General features: G+C 55.9%; 5 protein-coding genes across 6 annotated transcripts in view; 3 read left to right on the plus strand and 2 right to left on the minus strand.

Moving 5' to 3' along the window:
* Positions 1–25: 25 nt before the first annotated feature.
* CIB1 (calcium and integrin binding 1) lies at positions 26–2,464 on the minus strand (the record flags this gene model as incomplete). Its single annotated transcript, XM_083370951.1, is given in 10 exon segments — positions 26–547; positions 633–721; positions 817–935; positions 1,536–1,689; positions 1,780–1,882; positions 2,016–2,050; positions 2,168–2,226; positions 2,229–2,258; positions 2,261–2,366; positions 2,369–2,464. Coding segments are annotated over 10 exon segments (813 nt in total). The 3' UTR covers positions 26–525.
* GDPGP1 (GDP-D-glucose phosphorylase 1) lies at positions 2,463–4,075 on the plus strand (the record flags this gene model as incomplete). The annotated part of the gene is made up of 1 exon (XM_083370948.1): positions 2,463–4,075. The coding sequence occupies one exon, from the start codon at positions 2,463–2,465 to the stop codon at positions 3,573–3,575; it is 1,113 nt and encodes a 370-aa protein (XP_083227074.1). The 3' UTR covers positions 3,576–4,075.
* A 2,054-nt stretch (positions 4,076–6,129) lies between these two features.
* TTLL13 (tubulin tyrosine ligase like 13) lies at positions 6,130–14,314 on the plus strand. 2 transcript variants are annotated; one of them, XM_083370930.1, is made up of 15 exons: positions 6,130–6,630; positions 6,751–6,791; positions 7,333–7,451; positions 8,012–8,142; positions 8,265–8,421; positions 8,546–8,689; positions 8,929–9,014; positions 9,610–9,835; positions 10,290–10,474; positions 10,688–10,876; positions 10,975–11,158; positions 11,615–11,815; positions 12,677–13,022; positions 13,469–13,709; positions 13,889–14,314. In XM_083370930.1, the coding sequence occupies exons 1-15, from the start codon at positions 6,386–6,388 to the stop codon at positions 14,112–14,114; spliced, it is 2,721 nt and encodes a 906-aa protein (XP_083227056.1). In that variant the 5' UTR covers positions 6,130–6,385; the 3' UTR covers positions 14,115–14,314. The 2 variants fall into 2 exon arrangements, with proteins under 2 accessions (XP_083227056.1, XP_083227057.1); XM_083370931.1 differs by having other exon boundaries at positions 13,943–14,314.
* Positions 14,315–15,411: 1,097 nt separating this feature from the next.
* On the plus strand, positions 15,412–16,847 carry NGRN (neugrin, neurite outgrowth associated). The gene is made up of 3 exons (XM_083371651.1): positions 15,412–15,718; positions 15,784–15,894; positions 15,988–16,847. Exons 1-3 carry the CDS (start codon positions 15,609–15,611, stop codon positions 16,400–16,402), a joined length of 636 nt encoding a protein of 211 aa, XP_083227777.1. The 5' UTR covers positions 15,412–15,608; the 3' UTR covers positions 16,403–16,847.
* Positions 16,848–18,049: 1,202 nt separating this feature from the next.
* KIF23 (kinesin family member 23) overlaps positions 18,050–21,405 on the minus strand; it is a gene marked incomplete at its 5' end in the record, with an annotated part of 28,390 nt that continues 25,034 nt past the window's right edge. The window contains 4 exons of the mRNA XM_083371733.1: positions 18,050–18,562; positions 19,468–19,538; positions 19,624–19,705; positions 20,123–20,205. Coding sequence (XP_083227859.1) covers positions 18,547–18,562; positions 19,468–19,538; positions 19,624–19,705; positions 20,123–20,205 — 252 coding nt within the window. The 3' untranslated portion in view covers positions 18,050–18,546. The remainder of the gene's footprint in view (positions 18,563–19,467; positions 19,539–19,623; positions 19,706–20,122; positions 20,206–21,405) is intronic.

Consider the following 21,405-nt stretch of genomic DNA (forward strand, 5'->3'; position numbering starts at 1 on the left):
ATAAAGAGGGGAGGAACACGAGCGGTTTCCATTTGTTGAGTTTTATTTAGCAAAAGTATAGAAATCAGACAAAATCATGGCAAGAAAAAAACCTCAGGAGGCTGGCTTATGGGTGGTGCTCTTCCCCATCATTCAGAAAGCAAGAAAAATGGTCCGGTGATTCAGACCTTCCAATATGCCCAGCAGGGTTTAATTGGAAAAGTCTCCGTTGTTCCGTGACAAAGCAGAAATCAGCAGGAGTGACTTTAAAGCCCTGCCACAGTTTGCTCTTTTTTCGATCTGCTACAGCAGCAACCCCAGAACCAACTCGGGTGAGGCAGGAGCCAAGAATACCAGCCCCAGCTCCCAATGTCCTTGCCCCTCCCCGCCCCTCCCCACAGCATCCCCAGCCAATGGATATGATTGCAAGGCCACGATTTAAGTGGCTCTAAGAATTAGACAGGGCCAAGGTTTGGATTCCTGTGTCCTGTGAGAAAAACGAGCCGTTCTCCGAGATGTCGAATCTTCTAACAAGTTGGGGAAGAATCAGAGGACAATCTTGAAGGAGCTGGAAGAAAAAGATAGGAGGACTTCGTTATCAAAGGCTAACCAGGTTCATTCTAAAACTCAAACCAAGAAAAGCAGGCAGTTACCTGGTGAAGTCTGGAGAGCGGGAAATTATATGCTGGAACTCGGAAAGGTTGATGGTCCCATCTTTGTCAATATCAGATTCCTCCAAGATCTGCCCAAATGGAGGGAGCATTGTGGGTCAGAATTGGCTGTGCCCCTTCTGGCCGGCCCTCCTGACATGTCCCCCCCTCCCGCCCCAGCACTCACATTCTGAATGAGCTGCTCCATCTCCGAGGGGCTCAGCCTGCTGTCATCTCCTTCTCCTGTCAGGGAGTTCACCAGATTCTCCAAATCCTTCTTGTCTAGAGTGCCATCATCGTCGGAATCTAGGGAGAAGACGGGGTGAGAAGCTGGGTTTAGCGTCCCCAAAGCTAGAAGCTTCCTCCGCTCCAGCAGGAGGAAAGGCTGAGCTCCAAGTACATTCAGGCGTGAGAGAACACCCCTCCCCTTGGCAGGTGAAAGTGGTTCTCTGGCAACAGGTGTGTATTCAAGGATCCAGAGAGAAACGGCCACTCCTCCCATGAAATCCAGCAAGTGAGGAGAGGAGGATGTTATTAGCAGAGAAACTCTGGGCAGTCTTAAGATTCCTCGCCTGGCTTGTTAGAACAGGCTCCAGGGCGAGGCAAATGGGGTGAGGAAGATCTCACCCGGTTCAAAGCAAGAGGTCCAGGAGAGACCAGATCCCACAACACCCGCCTGGAGAATCGTTCCCCCTCTAGTACCACCGGACCCAAACTCCGAACTCTTCCCCTGACCCCGAGTCAGCGTTCCCAGGCGGGCAGCGCCATTCCGGTCCGGCCACATCAAGCGCATCTAACCGCCCCAAACCGAAACCCTCAATCGGGCGCCGCTTGCGGGGCGGAGCGGCGGTCCCTCGGCCCGGGAGGCAGCGAGCGCAGCCGCGATCCTCGGGCGGAGAGCCCTACCGAAGAGGCGGAAGGCGTAATGCGACTTGATTTCGGGGGTGGCCGAGTCGCTGAAGACGCTCAGCAGGTCCAGGAAGTCCTCGAAGGACAGGCCGTCCTCGCCGTTCTCGGCCGTGGAGAAGACGCGGCAGATCCTGGTCCGGAAGGGGTTCGCCTGCAAGAAGAGCCGGCGGGGGCTTCAGTGCCGGCGGAGGGCCCGACCCCGCCGCCCGGCCCGCCCGAGGGGGACTCCGGGGCGGCTCACCCGCAGCTCGGGCAGCGTCAGGAGGCGGCTGGTGGGCACGCGCGTCTGCAGGGCCTGGCCGCGCGCCTCCCGGGGCAGCAGCTGGCAGAAGCGCTTGTGGGCGCTGCAAGGCAAGGCGGCGGTCAGCGCGCGCTCCCGGGACCGACGCGGAAGTGGCGCCGGCCCGGCTCCCGCGGCGCGCTTCCGGGAGCGACCCCGACCCGACCCGGCCCTGGCCCGTCTCGGCGCGTACTCACAGCAGGATCTCCTGCTTGCTCAGGAAGGTCAGCTCCTGCGGGAGAGAGCCGGTCAGGGGCCGCGCAGGCAGGCAGGCGGGCAGGCAGGCTGGGCACCCCGCCGCCCGACCCCCAGCGCCGCTCCCTCCCTCCCCCCCCCCCCCGGGACGCACCTGGTACTCGCCCAGCAGGTCGCGCGGCAGGCGGCTGCCCGAGCCCCCCATCCCAGCCTCGGCAAGCCCGGCCCCGGCTCTTCCTGCTCTGCTCCTCGGCCCGCCCCTGGGCGGAGCGGCTGCCCGACCGCCCCGCGGCGCCGGAGAGAGAGCGCGCCAGCCGGCTGCCGGCTCGGGGAGGCGGAGCGCCCGCGTGGTCGGAGGACGTCCGGGAGCCGGTTCCGCTGCCACGCCGAGCTTCGGCCCGGCTTCTCCTGGGGAAGTCTGGCCACGGGATCCGCCGCTCGCTTCCAGCATGGCCGCGGAGGGGCTCGGGGCGGCCGGCCGGGGCGGCGGGAGCCCCGCGGAGCTCTTCTGCTACGATCCGGAGGAGCTGGAGCTGAGCGGGGTGGAGTGGCCGGGAAGCGGCGCGGGGACGCCCGGGAGCCCCGCCTCGTCGCGCTTCGACGGGGCGCTGCTGGAAGGCTGGCACGACCGGCTGCGGCGGGGGCTGTTCCGCTACCGCCTGGGCCAGCTGCAGACGCGGGTCCTCCCGGGCAGGCTGGGCCTCGTGGCCCAGCTCAACGTCCAGCGGGCGACCGAGAGAAGGCGGCCCCAGGAGGCCCGCAGCGTCCGGCAGAGATTCGATCCCCGGCAGTTCAACTTCGGCCAGATCCGCCGGGAGGAGATCCTCTTCTGCCTGTGCCGGCGCTGCCCCGCCCTGACCAGCTCGCCCCGGGCCCTGGTGGCCATCAACGTCAGCCCGCTGGAGCGGGGACACGTGCTTCTCATCCCCGACCCTGCGCTCGCCCTGCCGCAGATCCTCACCCCGGAGGCCCTGCTGGTGGGGCTGGACGCCGTGCTGCTCAGCGCCCACCCCGGCTTCCGCCTGGGCTTCAACAGCCTGGGGGCTTTCGCCTCCGTCAACCACCTGCACCTGCACGGCTTTTACCTGGACTGGGAGCTCCAGGTGGAATCCGCCCCCTGCGAACCCCTCCTGCCCAAAGCGGGGCTCTACTGGCTGCGGGAGGCCCCGGCGCCCGCCTTCCTCTTCTACTGCGACGATGGGCGGCAGTTGGAGCCGCTGGCTCATCGGATCGGCCGGGTCATCTGCCATCTGTCCCAGCGGGAGGTTGCTCACAACTTGTTTGCCACGCGGGGGGCTGCCCCCGAGGGCCCCCTTGGCTCCAGAGCAAGACCTGGGCTCCGTGTCATTCTTTGGGCACGGAAATCCTGCTTTGGTACCAAAGACGAATTCGCCTTCAATGTGGCAGTTTGTGAACTGGCAGGTCATCTGCCCATTAAAACTGTCCAGGAATATGAAGGCCTCACTGAGGCCTCGGTGCTTCACAGAATTCAGCAATATCTCCTCCCAGACAGCCAGTTAGCCCAGCTTCAGGGCGAGCTTGTGGACCTCCTCCGAGAGTAGCCTCCATGGCCTCCCTGACACAAGGGCTGGGAGAAGCCCCCCTTCAGGCCCAGGGTCCCACCCCTGCTAGGATGCCGAGCTTCCTGCTGCCACGTGGAGCTGCTTCCAGATGAAGCCAGCCATTGATGAGTCAAGATGTACAAACTACAGAGTAAGAATGAGGAGACAGAAGATGCTGGATAATAAAAGCACAAGGCTTAATAACTTTCAAGGAAAATAAAATACCTCTGAGAAAGAAGCTTGTTTGTGGGGGATGTTTAAAGGGTCCTGCAGGTACTTGTGAAGATCTTCACTGCTGCTAGGAGGGAAATCACAGGCTGAGTTTTTGATTAGTTAGCTCAGTTAAACCATCCTGTGGTGTCTTAGAAGAGGAGATCCTTACTGGTGACAGGCATCACCATCTTCAAGGGATTCCATCTTAATTCCTATTTGAACCCTAAATCACACCAGTCACATGTACATTTAGTTTACTGCCACGAGTAAGCATCAGCCAGCTGAACAGGGGCTCCCCTTTTCTAAAGCTCACCCCACCCTCTGCCTTCACCTTCATATCCTGGTAGATCCAAGAGATGCTATATTGCTGAGAGTTGTCCAACACTGTTAGCTGCACGTGGGCCTGGGTCAGTGGGTTCATTCCACTGGGGGGGGGGGCAGCATTTCCTTTCAATGTACCTGACCCAGACCTGCAGTCAGCCATAATCCGGTTTTATTTATAGCAGAATAGCATGTTGTGCTCAAACACAATTGCCTATTGCTAAGTCAGCTTTGGTATGCTGTGACAGGATATAAAACATGATTTTAGCCACAAAATCTTTAATGTAAATCTAGCAGCTTGTAATTGGACTAGGAAGAACAATCTAAAATAAGGGTTGCATCTGCACAATGCCCATCTTTTATGCTTTATTGTCAGTCAATTCCAACCAATGGGAACCCTCTTGCTAGGGAGGCCAACAGAAAATAGGGTACCCAGATCCTATCATGGGTACCCTGTCTTCTGTTGGTCTCTTTTTCAATGGCCTTTGAGTTTTCCAAAAATCAGGAGCGTCTACATTGTCTTCACATTGTTTCAAAATATTTAAGTTTCAGCGTTTTTATTAGTGCTTCCAGTGAGAGCAACTAGTATGGAGTGATTTGATCTTGTTTTCTTCAGCACCGTAATTTAACGCATCCATTTTTCTTCCTTCAGCCTTTCTCAGCCTGGGAAAAAAAATGTAGCTTTGAAAATACATAGCTTTGCGATGTGGTGTCTGCCGATTTGCCCTGGATCTGATACTGTCTTCCTCCCAGATAGCTGATGTCTCTGTATTTCATCAGCACAGATACTGACTCTTGAGCCTAGAGAGATAAAGTATGTCACTGTTCCAAGACATCCTTTCTCAGTGTGTCTGCATTAGGCTACTGACAGTCACTTGTCTGAGATGGCATAGGTTCGCCTGCTTGAGCAGGGGGTTGGACTAGAAGACCTCCAAGGTACCTTCCAGCTCTTATCTGATTTAGAAGATTCAATATTGAACTGAGTTTTTACACTCTCTTTCATCCTCAACAGAGATTCTTGTCCTCAGCGTATTTAAGATTGTTACAGTTTTTCCCCCTGTAATGTTAATTCCAATTTCTATTTCTTTTGATCCAGCCCTTCTCATGTTGCAGTCTATGTTCATTAAATTAACTGACAGCATACAATTTTGCCTTTTCCCTAGGATAAAAGAGAGCTCATAAAAATAAAGTATATGTATTTAATTTATTTGGTCTTACATGCTGCTCCAATCTAATAGAACCGTGAGTGGTTTTAAACACCATTAATACATTTCTTAATGCAACCGAAAAATGCATCCCTCCCCCCACCCCATGTATTCCCTTTGGAGGTAAAGCATGTTATGCAACATGTAGGAACAAAAGGACTGTAAGTGCATTTGAACTGACCGAATTGCCTGGCGGCCCGTATGTAACACAACCCTGCGAGGGGGAGCACAAAACAGTAAGGTTGAACTCAGCAAAAGAATTCATGCATGAAAAAGAAAGGTTATCGAATTTCCTTTCCACAAAGATGTTCATCACGTCTCTCCCTTCTCTTCTGTCCTCGGAAATCAACCTTGTCCGCTGCACTTCCGCCTGTTCTCTGGTTCTTCGCCGTTTCAACCCCGCCTTCTGTTCTCCGGGTCGTTCTAACCTCGGCGGCTCAGAATCCGGCTCTTCCTTGCAGCGTAGAATCCGTCCAGCGTTTGCCGCAACCCCCCTCGGCCTCGCCAGCGCCACACGGGCAAACCCCAGCGCGCGTCCCGCCCAATCCGAGCCGCCTTTCGTCGGCTCCAGCCGGGCGTCCGCTTGCTCCCGCCGGAGAGCGCCCGAGGAAAGGCCCGGGCTGAGCGGGAAGGCCCGGGCGGCGAGGGGCGGGGCCTGGGCCCGCGCGAAGGCGTCAAAGGAGCCGGTCGCCCAGAGATGACGAAAGACTCGGGAGCCCCGCCTTCGCGTCCCTCCGCGCTGTGGCGCCGGGCCCCGCGCGCTTTCCGTAGGCAGCCTGAGGGGCGGGGCTCCTGGTCGGCATGGAGACGGCGTCGCGGCCCGAGGAAGCCTCAGGCGCCGCCGCTGCCCCGGGAGAGCCGCCGGGCTCGCTGAGCGGGCAGGTCGGGCGCGGACGAGTCTTTCCCCGGCCTGTCCCGGTCCGGCTCCCCGGGCGGCCGCCGCCTCCGAGGTGGGCAGGGGCGTCGCGCGAGCGGCTCGCAGTAATAATCGTTGCGGTTGTCACAATCGCCGCCGCCGCCGCCGCCGCGCTGACGCCCCGGCCGGCGCTCTTGGCGGAAGCGGCGGCGAGGATGCGGATGGGCCGCGCGGAGAGCAGCGACTCGGAGAACGGGAGCGGCGAGGAGGGCGACGAGGAGGGCGGCCTGTCGGACGAGTCTGCCGACGAATGCCTGAGGAGGCTGGAGGCCGAGCGGAAGGAGGCTCCGCGCGGCTCCTCTCCGGACCGAGGCGCAGAGCCCGGCCGGGAGCAGCCCGGGGCCGGCCCGGAGGAGCGCGCGGCCAAGGAGCCCCGGCCGAAAAGGAAGCGGAAGCACCGGTGCGCTCCCGGCGGGCGGGCGGGCGGGCGGTGGGTGCAGCCCGGGCGGGGCTTCTCCTGGCGGGGGGCGGCGGCTGCCCCTCCCGGCCCGCGCGACGCGCTTCTCGCTTTCCCCCCTAGGCTGCTTTCCATCAACCTGGTGAACTGCAAGTACGAAAGCGGTAAGTGAAGGCGGCGGCCTGGCGCTTCCCTCTCCCGCTCGGGGCGCTTACGGCAGCGTTTCCCAACCTTAGGAACTTGAAGATGCGTGGACTTCAACTCCCAGAATTCCCCAGCCAGCTATGCTGGCTGGGGAATTCTGGGAGTTGAAGTCCACGCATCTTCAAGTTCCTAAGGTTGGGAAACGCTGGCTTACGGGATGTGCCAGGACACAAACTGGCGCAGAATCAAAACAGAAGCGAAATGACCGGAGGTAACGCGATTTTCTCTCCTGTGTAAAGAATTAGCCCTCCGGGGAGGGGGGAGCATCCCAAAGGAGGATAAAATGCTGCTTCCTTCATTAGCTTCGTGCAGTAATGCGGGAATGATCCAGTGCTGTCTAATCTGGGCCGGGAGAGCCGCTGGGATTGCAGGGACTCCCTTGGAGGGGTTGAATAATCTGAAGGATCCTTCCTGACGCTCAGCTGTGTGTAGCTTCTGGGCCAGAAGATGGTCTGGAGGCCTCTTGGAAACGGCTTTGTCCCTCTGCTTGCTTTGCTGCAGTTAGGCGTGCCGCTCGGCGCTGTGGCCTGAAAGAAGTGGGGGAGGATGAGGAGTGGACGGTTTACTGGACGGACTGCTCAGTTTCCCTGGAGCGTGTCATGGAAATGAAGAGGTTTCAGGTACCCAGCAGAGCTGGGGTGGAGGGAGCAGAGTTCTGATTTCGGTTCTTTTATAGCTTGGGAAGGCTGGCAGACTGCCAAGTTCTGAAAGTGGGGAGCCTTCTCCTGCAGCTGAGCAGTTGGGAGAGGGAGAGGCTGCGGCACTAGGATCTGGGTTACCCCAGGGCTGGGCTTATGCTGCCCCTTCCTTGTAGCTCCCGGTAGTGGGAAAAGATCAGAGGAGCCTCAGAAGGATGCAGAACAGGGATTCACCAGAGAGGGGCCATAGCTGGGTTCCTATTTATAGTATTTCCCCCCCCCCCATATGCCTTTATGCAGCAATTCACTTTGTTTAGTTGTTGGATGAAATGAATAAAAAGTTACTAACATCCTTTATTTTTTTGTGGAGGTTGGGGTTTTTTTTCTTCTGTGTTCATAATTATTTTCTTAAATGTTGAAGCTGTTTGGGAAGTTGTATTCTGTGACTGAAAAGTGGGGCAAAGCATCCTGCAGAGCAACGAAACGAAGAAAGCTAGCCAAAGGCACTTCCGTTTCCTTCTCCTGCTTTTGCTTCATTCCAGAAAATCAACCACTTTCCTGGCATGGCTGAGATCTGCCGCAAGGACCTGCTGGCCCGCAACCTCAACCGGATGCTGAGGCTGTTTCCCAAGGAGTACTGCATCTTCCCTCGCACTTGGTGCTTGCCAGCTGAGTGAGTGAACGAGAGGCGGCTGTGGTCGTACCAGCCACAGAGAACCCTCTCAGTTGACGGCATGGGAAGCTGGAAGGACACGGCGTCTGTTACATGCCGGTCCCTCTGTTGTCCTTCTGCAGCTATGGGGACTTCCAAGCCTACGGACGAATGAGGAAAAGCAGGACGTACATTTGCAAGCCAGACAGTGGCTGCCAGGGGCGGGGCATCTTCATTACCCGGAACCCCAAGGAAATAAAGCATGGCGAGCACATGATCTGCCAGCAGTATATCACCAAGGTAGGCCCAGGAGCCTGCGGGGTCAGCAGTTCTCCGGCCCTGTGACAGAGAGCAAGGGCCCCAGCTGAGAATGTGGTTTCGGCTGCGGGTCCTCCACTCTCAGTCTCTCATCCTCTCTTCGTAGCCCTTCCTCCTCGATGGCTTTAAGTTTGACATGCGCATTTATGTCTTGGTCACCTCCTGCGACCCCCTGAAGATCTTTATCTATGAGGAGGGGCTGGCGCGCTTAGCCACCATGAGGTACATCGAGCCGAACAGCAGCAACCTGGTAAAGAAGCCCAGGAACTGGCATTCGCTTTCTAGGGAGATAAGCTGTTGGTGTCTGATGGGGCTTGGGGGACGTCTGTGGAGAACCTGACGTGGTGAACCGCCGTCCTTGGGCCCGCAGGGCTCCCCGGACTGGCAAATCTGGTCACAAGGAGCAGGTGAAGCAGGTGGGCAAGGGGAGGATTCCAGGGACCTCAAAAGTGGAGGATCAGGCTCCCCCTCCCAACGTCTCTCTCGCAGGATGACATCTGCATGCACTTGACCAACTATGCCATCAACAAGCATAACGAGAATTTTGTGCGGGACGACAACACGGGCAGCAAGAGGTATTGCTTGTACCCACTCCCTTGCAGGAGAGGGGGCAGCACTTCTGCTAGTGTGTGTGTGTGTGGGGGGGGGGGGATAGGGCATCAGGTGCCTAGGAAGGAAACTCCACTTTTTTCAACTCCATGAATTGCTTTCTTTGAAGAAAGTAGTTGAGGTGCCCCATCTGTGGGGCTCCTAAGGGGGGCCGCGAGCCATGCCTGTGTCCTGGTGGGAAGGCCTCTGCCAAGATCTCCATCTCAGAAGGAGCTAGGACAGGGGTAGGCAACCTTGGCTCCTTTATGACTCATGAACTTCAACTCCCAGAATTCCTGAGCCAGCCAAGCTGGCTCAGGAATTCTGGGAGTTGAAGTCCATGAGTCATAAAAGAGCCGAGGTTGCCTACCCCTGAGCTAGGAGAACTCTCCTTGCCCTCGAGCAAGTGACCCTACCCTCTCTGGGCAAGGCTGGCAACCGTGGTGGCTGGGAGGGATGTGGCTGCACCCAAATGAAAGCAAGACCCCCAGGAAGGGCCTCGCATTCCCGGGACTGATCCTGGGGCAGGGCGGAAGTGGACTTGCTCCTGCAGTACCTCTTCTCCCCACCCTGGCCTGGCAGGAAGCTGTCCACCCTGAACGCTTGGCTGCGGGAACACGGCTGTGACACGGCTGAGCTGTGGCGGGACATCGAGGACATCGTAATCAAGACACTCATTGCTGCCCATCCGGTTCTGAAGCACAACTATCGCACTTGCTTCCCCAACCACGTCTCTGGTTGCGCCTGCTTTGAGATTCTGGGCTTCGACATCCTCCTTGACCGGAAGCTCAAGCCGTGGCTTCTGGAGGTAGGTGGCCTTCCCAGAGCCATCTGACCCCGAGACGGGTGAGAGGCAAAGTAAATAAAGAAGCAGGAAGGCCGGCCCACCTTCGGCTTACCTGCTCCAGTGCTTGTTGAATTTTGAAGGAAGCGGGAACAAGGTCTGAAAGTTGGGGAGGAAGTAGGGCAATCTTTTCAAACATCCATCAGGCAGCAGAAACAGATATTGGAAATTAGGAACTGCCCTGGCTGACTGCAGATGTCAAGGCCTTTCCCATCACCCCCTTTCGCAGAGAGCGCTTCTCTTTGAGACCCAAAGGAACAGTTTCCTCTACCCATCTTTTATTCTTAGTAGTAGTCTCCCCTAACCTAGCTCCTACGTACAGCCTTACAAGATTTTGTGATTTCCAGGCTTCCTCAGATCAAAATGAACGTGAGTGCTGTCTTGGGGTGTGTGTGTGTGTCTTCGATCACTCTTTCAGGTCAACCATTCCCCCAGCTTTACCACGGACTCACGCCTGGACCGGGAAGTGAAGGATGCCTTGCTCTGCGATGCAATCAATCTCATCAACCTGCGGGCCTGTGACAAGAGGAAGGTGCTGGAAGAAGACAAGAGGCGGGTGAAAGAGCGCCTTCTGCAGCCCCACCAGCAGCCCCGAGAGGCCAGGTAGCTCTGTCAGCCCCTGCCAGGTTTGTGGTAGCCTTCCCCGGAGAGCCCTCACGCCCCCCCCGTCCAGGAGAGAAGCCGCACTGTAGGCTGCTGCTGCTGCTGCTGTGTGTCTGTGGGTGGGTGTGGGTGGGTGTGTGAAGCCCAGGGCAGGAAGGTTCCTTGGGGCACGGCGGATCTGTGGTCTAAGGCCAGCTCTTTGCTGTTTCCCAGGCGTGAGCAGATGGAGAGCAGCCAGGCCGCCTGGCTGGCCCAAGCAGAGAAGTACGAGAACAGCCACCTGGGCCACTACCGGCGCATCTTCCCCTCAGAGGGCACGGAGAAGTACAGCCCCTTTTTCAAGCACAGCGGATCCCTCTTCCAGGAGACGGTGGCCTCCAAGGCCAGAGAAGAGTGTGCCAGGTGCCTGGCTTAGAAACGGGGCTTTCGGGTCCTAATGGAAGCGTGCCAGAGTGAGGCCAGCCGGTGTGACCGCTGACTGGCTGCCCTTTCTGCACCAGGCAGCAGCTGGAGGAGATCCGGCAGAAGCAGGAGCAGAGGGAGAACACGGCGGGGAGGAAGAAACGGGAAGCGAAGGAGAGCTTGCAGGGGGAGTCGGCTGGGGAGAAGTCCCAGGAGAAGAGCAAGGGCAAGGCGGCCCTCACCCGAATGGCCTACAGCCACAGCAAGACCTGGAGCCCCAAGGTGACCTGCGAGGATCTCGGGGGGGGGGGGGCGCCGCAAATGCGCTGATTTTTGCCCAAATGAAACCCAGATGGAGTTCCACGCAGTGTTGCATGAACTTGGGAGAAATAGAGACCGATCTCAATTGTTTTTGCCTTCAAAAGAAGCCACCGGGTGGCTGAAATCGGATTTTGAGGAAAGTGTATTGCTGGCTGACTGGCTGCCCTCGCGCGATGGGCAGAGGGCCCAGACTGGGGCAGCAGCCTCAGTGGGGCCTGATGTGCTCAGGAATCGGCAAGAACCCTTGAGGCTCGGAGCTGCAAAACAGCTGGCCAAAGTGGGGCCCAGCGCCAGCGTCAGTTCTAATCGTAGTGAATCAAAGAAGCTCCGGTTTTGCTTTCTGGGGAGCGTTTAAAAGTTAACTCACGTGGGCATGGGTGAGTTTTTGAATTGACAGGCTGCCATTCTGCTTCCTAGATGGCCTCCTTGCAGTATGACAGCATGACTCCCCAAGCCATCGTGGAGGAGGAGGAAGTTGAGAGAGTCAAGGCCCTCCTGCGGCGAGAAAACCTCATCCGGGGACTGGGCATTGTTGACCAGCTGACCCGCCTGCTGCGCAGCACCGAGCCAAAGCCCGCGGAGGTCCAGAGGCCCCACATCAACGTCTCTGAATGCCAGGTGACCCTCTGCACAGGCCTGCCATCCCGGGGAAGGGCCGGGCACCAACGTGGTCCAGTGGGGAAACTCGAGGCAGCCTGTAGCTGGGCAGATCATTTGGCATCAGTCTTCCCATCCGATGAATGGGTACCCTCTGCTTCTACTTTGTCTGTTTTTATCGCCAGTAGTTTTTCCTAACTTTCAATCGGAGTCTGCCCCCACTAATCTCAGTGGATTATTCCACATTCAGTTTTTTAGAACAGTCTTCAGTGTGACATCCTGTGAGGTGTTTGATGGAGCTGTGGGTCATCTCCCTCCCTCCCTCCCTCCATCGGACTCTCTTTCTGGCCCTTCTCTGCCAGGGTGTGTCTGCAACCATCTTAAGGCCTGGTGCCTGAAAGAGGAGAGCACTCAAAAGGCCGAAGGAGAACCCCGTGGAGGTTTTGCTTTGATTGATGGGATCTAATGGCTCTCCTGGGACTTGTCTCTGCCACTCCAGATAATATATCAGTTTATTGCCTAATTTGGAAGGGCTCAAATATGTCGTTAATAACTTTCTGATTTGTTTGTGTGCCTTTGAGTCAGTGTTGGTCTCCTGGCAACTGCCTGGACCTGGCAAGGTTTTTCAGAAGTGGTGTGTTATTGCCTTTTTCCTCAGGCTAAAAGGGAGGGACTGACCCGAGGTCACCCAGTTGGCTCCTCACCTGGTGCGACCCCAAATGGACTCCCCTTTCCCAGTCTGAGGCATTAAACAACCTTCCTCCTGCAGGGCAGGGCGAGACTTTGCCGAAAATCTGCACCTTTCGGAGTTTGGTGGCTACCGGTGGATGGTGCAGGAAGGTTGTTTTCCCAGAACCTCAACCTGTGGTTTTTGTCTTCCAGCCTCAATTTCTCCAGGATGTGTTCAACCATCACAACGCCCAGGAGCTGATGACCCTCATGCCCTTCTCCCTCCTAAGGGGCTCGGCCCAGGAGCTTGGCCGCCAGATCCTGCAGCAGCAGCAGCCCACAGCACGGGTCCAGCTGCTGGGCAACCAAGGCTTCATCCCAACTATCCTGGGAGCCCTGTCGGGCCTCGGCCCCCCTCGCGAGCCACAGCTCCACTTCCAGCCACATAGGAACTTCAGCTGGCTGGGCACCACCATGGTGGGCGAACCTTGCACTCTGGCACGGATGTTGAAAGCAGGAGGGCGGCGCTTTGCCAGCGCCAAGAATAAAGCAGAAGGCAGTGAGTGTCTGGCTGGGAGCTGGGGATCCCCGCAGGGGCTTCCCTGTCTGGCAACCTTCTAGGGCTCAGGGCCCCAGAAAGTGGCAACTTGGGCCAGGCCAAGAGACTTGTCTGGGCGCCCACCTAGCCTGGGCAGCTTCCTTGCCCCCTTCTGCCTTGTGTCGAGTCTGCACTTTAGAGCTGGATGAGTCGATCCTGATGCGGCTAAGGCAGTGGTGTGGGGGCTGGGAAAGAGGCTGTGCCTCTTCCTACAGCCAGTCCTTCTGCCCGAGACCCACCTCACCTCCGGCAACCCTTCTGGCCACAGAAAAGGGGCAAAAAGGAGGTTCTCGATTTGGAGCTGCTGTGGATCTTGGAGTGCAGCAGAGATCAGGGTCCATTTATGGAACTGAATTTTTCCTGCCTGCTTCTGCCCAAGGCCTCCAGCCGCCCGTTTCCTTCTCCAGACAGGTTTTCTTCCAGCAAGAGGCCCCTGTCCATGAGCCCCGGCTCCCTGAACTGCCTGTCCCAGCACGGGAACGTCGCAGGCCCCATATACAGCAGCTTCCCCTTCCCGTCCGTTGCAGCTCCGCTCAACCGTGCTGACCTGCACAGATTGGCCATCAACTCGGCTTCGGCCCCCCTCGTGCGGCGCGGGACTCCCCATCGTTCCACCACGGTGGCCGCTATGCATCCCAGCCAAGCCAGGTAGCAGCCCCCTCCCCTCTTCCCTCGATCTAAGTTGGGGCCGAGCCTGCGACTCCTGGCCTGCCGGCTTTTTCTTCCTTCAAGAAGGGGGCCTGACCCAAAAACTCGGTGGATCCTTGGAGCCCAAATAGTGGGGACTGGGCGGGTCCCAATTATTGAGCCTTGCGCTGGGGGGGCAGCAGCAGAGAAGAACTCTCTGCCCTGGTGCATCCAGACCCCTCCATCTCTTTCAGCCATTCTCCCCCAAACCTCCACCTCTGCAGAGCCGTGTTTCCCCTCCAGCTAACAGCAAGTTCTGAGAACGGTTCTGTGGACTTGGGCTGCACCCCTCCCCTGCTCTCTCTGCAAGCCAGGTTCCCGCTGCAGATGCCAGTTAGCCTGCCCAAGCCCTGGGACAATCCTTGAAAAGCCCTGTGGGCTGGGAAGAGGTTTCTTTTGTAGTCAACTTTATATTAAAGTTTTATACGGTTTGTCCGTCCTTTCACTTACAAGCTGCATCCTGTCATTTTTGTGAGGTTCCTGAGGCTGGATCAAGCCTATTTAGTCTTCCAGAGCTTGATAAGGGCAACAGTTTTATTATTCTTGTTTTAATAAATTTACATGTACCTTTGCACCCGTACAGCCTCGTATTTTTCACATGTGTTGGCTTCACACTTCATGATTTAAGTATTCTTTTAAAGCTTTCCATGTTGGTAGCCTTGTGGACAGCTTGCAAAAAAGAGAGCTACCAGATTTTACGCTGTTCGTTAGATGAGTCCTCAACTTACAACAATTCATTTGCTGACCGTTCAAAATTACAACAACACTGGAAAAAGTGACTTATCATTTTTCACACTTGCCTCTTGTTGCAGCATCTCCATGGTCACGTGATTGACATTCAGGTGCTTGGCAACTGATTCATGTTTGCATTTGTCCTGGGGGGGTGTTACTTGATCCTCTTTTGTGACCTTCTGACAAGCTAAGTCATTGGGGTAGCCAGGTTCACTTAACAACCGTGTCACTATCTTAAGGACCTCTTTTGATTCGCTTAGTGTGGCAAGGTTGTAAAATGGGGCCGAACTCATTTTAACACCGGTCTCGCTTAGCAGAAGAAATTTTGGGCTCAATTGTAGTTGTGAGTCGAGGACTACCTGTACTCACAGGTCTCCAGAATTCGACTGCCCGAGGGGCTGCTTTTGTTGAGCAAATGTTAGAATCGCTGAAATCCTTTCCTCCCGTCTGAAGCTGCTCAGTTTAGGCCAGGGGTAGGCAACCCTGGCTCTTTTATGACTCGTGGACGCCAGCACAGCTGGGAGTTGAAGTCCACGAGTCATAAAAGAGCCGAGGTTGCCGACCCCTGCACCAGGGGAACAGCTTGCCACCAGAAGTTGTGGGTGCTCCATCACTGGAGGATTTTAAGAAAAGACTGGAGAACCCCCTATCTGAAATGGCAGAGGCTCTCCTGGTTGAACTGGGGGCTGGACTAGTAGACCTCTAAGGTCCCTTCCGGCGCTAACATCGGCTTGCTAACATCTAACAACCGTCCAAGCAATGCAAACGAGTCTCTGGCTGGCTCAATTTTGCTCGGCCTGAGGAAGCTGCGCCAGGCCCAACTCCCGGGCGGCTCCAGCTGCCCCGATTCAGCCTCCGGGGGCGTCAGACTGGCAACTGGGGGAGGAGGAGGAGCGTCACGCGCAGGCCACGCCCACCCCGGCTCCGCCCAGGGGAAAACGTCGCGAGACGCCGCGTGACGCGATCGCGTGTGGCGCCCGTGCTCCAGCCTGGACGGGGCGAGCGCCACGTGACCGCGGAGCCGAGAGTCCTCGCGCCGAGCCGCCCGCTGGCCCCGTCGGCGGAAGCTCCGGCCGGGAGGGGAGGGGAGGGGAGGGAGGGGCTGGTCCGGAGGGGCGCGGGGAGGCCATGAAGCCCCCGCGGCTGCCGGACCCGCGGAAGCTGCTGGCCGGGCTGGCGGCCGCGCGCGCCGACGGGGATGTCCCGACGCCGGAGGAGCAGCTGCGGGAGCTGGAGAGGTAGGCGCGCGCCCCTCGCCCCCCCCGGCCGCCCCCGGCCCGCCTGACCCGCCTCTCGCCCGCAGGAGGCTGCAGTGCCGGGCCCGGCAGACCCGCCAGCGGCGGCTGCGGAAGCTGATGGAGCCGCCGGAGCCGCCCGAGCGCACCTTGACCGTCCGGGCGATGGAGCAGATCCGGTAAGGAGAGCCGCGCGGGAGCCCCGCCCGCCCCGTCCAGGCCGCGCCGCCCCCGCCCGCCCTCCCTCACCCGCGCTGCCCTCCCCTCCGCAGGTACCTCCGGCGCGCCTTCCCCGAGGAGTGGCCGGCCGGCCGGCTGGCGCAAGGCTTCGGCGTGACGCCGGAGGAGATCGGCCGGGTGCTGAGGAGCCGCTTCCGCCCGTCCCCCGAGCGGGCCCTGGCGCAGGACGCCCGCGCCGACGCCCTGCCCGCCTGCAGAGCCGGCCCGAGCCCGCCGAGCCCCCCGCCGCCCCCAGCGCTCGACCCGGAGCGGCGCAAGAGGGGGCCTCCTGGGACTCCCCGCCGGGCCCTTCCCCCTGGCCAGGAGGCGGCCGGCCCGAGCCCGTGGCTGAGCGGGGACGGCCGGGCAAAGGGCGCCGCGCAGCCCCAGGAAAGAGGCGGCCGGGAAGGGCCGCGGAGGGAGGAGGGCAAGTCGCGCTGGTCTCTTCTGCGGCCCCGGCCTGGCTGACCCCGCTGGAGCGAGACCCGGCCCGGCAGCCCCCCCCTCGCCGGCTGAGGGGCCGAGAGCTTCGTGGGCATCCTGGAATTCGCACCGAGATTGGTGATTGTGGGGAGAGGAATAGGATGCCGGTTCCTTGGACTTTGTAAACAATGTAGATTAAAGCAATTGACAAACACTTTCCTAGTTTGCTGGTTTTCCCCCAAACGAAGCATTACAACGAGTGACATGGCTGGCCCTGCACTCTTGGAGGGAAAGGGCCCAAATAAACTCTTGTCACCCACAAGTTTCGAGTGCCTTCTATAAAGACCAGTGGAGTCGTGCAGTTCATGTTTCCAGGCACTGGGCAAAGCCAGCCGCCAGTGTGGAATGGATTCACCTTGAGCAAGTCTTCAGGACTGTTCGGGTATGGCGGATCCTGATGGTCCAGTTTAAAAAGGGATGGTTTTTATCTAAAACTTTGTTGGGGGAGAGTGCTTAATCATAAATACAGGAGTATACAGAATAACAGAGTTTCTACTCCAACCTTCTGCTTGAGCGGGTGACTTGATGCCATCTCAGACAAACGGTTCTCTAGTCTCCTTTTGAAAGCCTCCAGGGATGGAGTCCCACTGATTGTTCTTTGTTAGGAAATTTCTTCAACAATCAAACAGTACCCTACCCAAGGAACTGCCAAACAAGGCGATAGTAAACAGCCCAAGGGAAGAACCTCCAAGACCACCCCCACCAATACTGGCAGGCCCAGCCACTAGAACAGGGGTGTCAGACTTGCAACATCATGTGACGTATTGCGACTTTCCCCATTGCTGGCAATGGGGTGGGCGCAGCTTCGGCATGATGCATCTGGCCCGCAGGCCTGCAGTTTGACACCCTTGCACTAGAACATCAACTGAGGGTAAACCCCACTTTTTACTAACATTGACATTACCCAGTTTGGGTAATGAAACATTTGCAAGAAAACAACCCAGCTCAGAATGCCTTCTGCCACTGGCCTGCTTCCTCATTTCCTTATTGTAGTCTTTTACGAGTATAACTTGCCCAAGAGCTAGCTCCATGGAGGTTGGGGAGAAGCCCAGTTGCCTGCCCCAATCTTCCCTTTCGAACAGACTATCAGAAGACAGGGCAGTGTTTGGTTTTCAAAGAAGCCATATTCAGATGCATACTATGGGAGTGTAACACCATTTGATTTGATAGGAGCAGTAGGATTGGGGGCTGCCCTTCCCCTCTTTCCATTTCATGGGAGACGAGTGCAGATTTGCGTTGTAGCTGAATAAATTGCATTTCCAAGATTTGGCCAATGAGAGAAGGGAATCATGTAGCTGTCCCTACACTGTCGGTATCAGATGGTCTCAGCTTGGAGGGGAGATGCAGGCGATTCCCTGTCAAGCCTTGGGTGGCAGAGCGCCTGGGTATCATCTGTGTCAGGAACAGGAGGAGACAACATCCAAAGTGGAGAGTGGTTCCAAAGGTGGTGTTCGCAACAAGAGCAGCAGCAGTGTTAACATTCTTTTCAGTGGGGTGGCTAGTGCAATACTCTGAATAAATGATCCTTCCTCTCAATACGGCCAGGGCAGATCAGAAAGGGCACTGAATGGAGAAAGCTATGAATGAATTTTTTATTTGCAAATTCAAGTGACGAAATCACAACAGCTGTGGGTCTGTCACTACAAAGTTATCTAATCATCATGATACACTGAAATTCTGTATAGCAAAGAACCTTTCCTATTACTTCAATTATATGGCAGAAAACAAAACTTATCAATTGTGGAGCTGTACACAACATTCCTGAGGAAAGCACCATAGTTTGAAAAGGAACCCAAAAGACAGCTGTTTCTAAATGCAAATTTCAAAACGCTACCCAGAGATACTAAAGTGCATGATGACAAATAAATAGTAACAGTCTAATACATTGTCCCCTAAAGGTAGACATGGAAACAAGTGTTGAAGCATGAGAAGAAAAATGAGGCAAAAACCTTACAGAAAAATGCATAAAATAATAAAATGAGGTCATCTTCCTCAAAGTCATGATGTAGATGCGGGTCAAGAGAAGCACTTTTTTATTTTATTTTCCCTTTTGTCACTTTCTAGCATAGCCAGCTATGTAGCCTGAAACTTTATTTGAAAAAGTAGCCCCAGCAGAAATCTCAAAAGCTTCATGGTTTCCTGCGTCTGCAAAGAAAGGACAAGACTGTCACCCCCAATCACGATCAAAAAGTCTACAGTTCAATACAAACAAGCAGACAGCTTAAAAGTGGATTGAAACATTCACTTAGAACACGGGTCGGCAACCTTGCCTCTTTTATGACACGTGGACTTCAACTCCCAGAATTCCTGAGCCAGCATAGCTCAGGAATTCTGGGAGTTGGTCCACAAGTCATAAAAGAGCCAAGGTTGCCTACCCCTGACTGTGAACCTTCCCAGCAAGGATCCTGAGACGTTTTTCAATTCTCGGCGCACATGACTCTCTTCCCCCAGAGGAGAGGCACTCTTTCCACACACCTCTCTGCCTCCACCCCAGGGTTTCTGAACATTGTCTCAGGGCCATAGCTTGGCTTGGGGGGGGGACAAATGGAATAATGGGCCAAGGGGAGTTGGCATCCCAGAATGACTTAAGAGCCTAAATATAGCTGTATAAAAAAGGAGTGGGAGCAACAGAAACTCGGGAGCCACCAGGGGGGTTGTATGGAGGACAAGCAGGTGGTGCAATCCAGCCCCCCTTGTAGCTAGAAAACCAGTAGGCTGCAGGCTTGCCTGAATGTTAATGGTTGCCTTTCATTCTAAAGAACTCACATTAACCTCTTTTTACCTCGGATGCCCTGTTTCCTGCCTGTTAAAATGTCTTGCACAATTGTCAGTGTTCTTCCCTGAGCTGAACAGATCACTTCCACAGCAAAGCCAGCACTTATCTGCAAGAGGCCAAACCTCAATAGTGAAGTCTATTTTCAGTCCTAAAGACTAGCTCTTTACCCGTCTCCCCCCCCTCCTCTCCCCCCCCAACCCGCTTGCCAAGTACCCCATCTCTCTCAGGAACGTTGAAGAAACTCTGCAGGATGGGAGGAACACGGAGAACTTACTTTGCCTGAGCATGATGTTGATAGCCAGGTCCAAGTTGCGAGCCTGCCTTCATCTCCACCGCGACTGAACACTGGCCGAAAAAAGGCAGGCAAAGCTGTCAAGAGGTGACTCGAGATCATCCAACCCGCCCCCTGCCAAAGATACTCCTGCCTTACCCGTGTTTCTACGTCAGTCCATTCTGACTCGGAAGCCTCCTCGGGCAGGCGAGGGCTTGACGGGGAGGATCGCCGCTTGCGTCTGGAGGAATCGGTGGGTTAGGGATAGAAGAGGAAAAAGTCGTTAAGGTTTGAAACAGTTCAGAGGCAGGAGTGAAAATTCTGAGGTCTGCCTCCTGCCTGAAAGTGCCCAGACACAGACTAATGGGAGAGAGAAGGCTGGCATCCATCAAGTCTGCTCTTATTTTATATTAACCTGGGGATATTTCCATTTTGTAATTCCGTTTGCTTGCTCTGCATTTTTACAATTTTATCCAGGAGCAGAACACACCCACAGGACTTCCTGGCCTTCTCTGCATGAACCTAGATTATTCAGTCATGCACAAAAAATTCACGGCCTGCTCACGATCTCCACTAACACGCAGGAATCACATCAGGTTCCATTCACACTGAGCCGAGACACAAAAGGGCAAAACTGTTTGGGTTGAATGTGACTCACCCGGTTGGTGATTCTTGTTTCAAGGTCTCTATTTCAGTGAACTGAACAGCCTGTCCACCTCCCCTGGTCTTGAAAACATCGCCCTTTTGAAAACAACATCTGTTTAAGAAAATATCTGAACAGAGATTGGCACAATTGATAATGTAACAAGCTATTTTCGCTACATCCTTACAAACGCATAAGTAAAGCTAGAAAGGTTTTTTCCCCCCTGATCTCCCAGAAGTACAGGAATAAAGCCCACAGACAGTCAAAAGCTCCACTGGGTTTCCACCACTATTTGCCTACAACCCTGAGTAAAAAATTATACAATTTGACAGTTTAACGCTTCTGGCAGGCCCAGAACCTGTAGAAAAGCTTCCCTTATGTAGCAGAATAAAGAAACATCCCCGAGGTACAAATGTTCCCTTAGTGCAGGGGCCTCCAACTATGGGCCACGGGGATGGCTGGCAAGTGCGCACACGTGTGCATGGACTCCCATTCCCACTCATGCTAGCGCTGCCACACGGGCGCTAGTGGCCTTGCTTGCATATGCGCAGGGGTGCTAGCTCTGCGCCAGTGTCACATGGGCACTAGCGGCCTTGCACATGTGTGCAGGTGCCAGCATGGGTGCTGCAGATGTGTGTGCCCATTTGCGCATGCGCGTATGCACACATTTCCCTCTGGGCTGCCAACCTGGAAAGATTGGGGACCTCCGCCTTAGCGAACATGTGATAAATACCCCTTTGTGTTTATAAACGAGTCCCAAAATTACAAATGTTACAGCACAATGGCAGTCATTCACCCTTATGATTGACTGCAGAGGCACGGCAACATTCACCCTGGCTATTCCCTCCCCCCTGTGGATACTCACCTTGTGAAGACATAGAGAGACTTCGTTTCTTGGCTTGTTTCACTGCTTCAGGACTTCGGCGCATTCAGAGAATGGGGGCCTAATAAGTACTGCAAGATCTCACAGGATCTTTTGGTACTTTAGGTCTCTGTTCTCTGCAAACGGAGGCCTGGATGAGATCTGCGGCAAAAGGCCTTGCAAATTCCAGAGGGAAGGCCTGAAACATTAAAGCCTTCCCTCCGTCTGCAAACATTTTGCCATCTTTGCAAGAAGCCTTTGCTGCCGAGAACGGAGCTCTGGATTGTCATGTGTCCTCAAGGCCACACACACATCAACCTGGAGCTCTGCATGCGTCAATCCAAAGCTCCATTTTCGGCAGCAAAGGCTTTTCCTCAAGGCCTTGGACGTTGAAAATGGAGGCCGGGAGCGATGCACAGAGACTGGAAGTTTCTCA

Source organism: Vipera ursinii, assembly GCF_947247035.1.
Source record: "Vipera ursinii genome assembly, chromosome: 11".
Taxonomy (NCBI): domain Eukaryota; kingdom Metazoa; phylum Chordata; class Lepidosauria; order Squamata; family Viperidae; genus Vipera; species Vipera ursinii.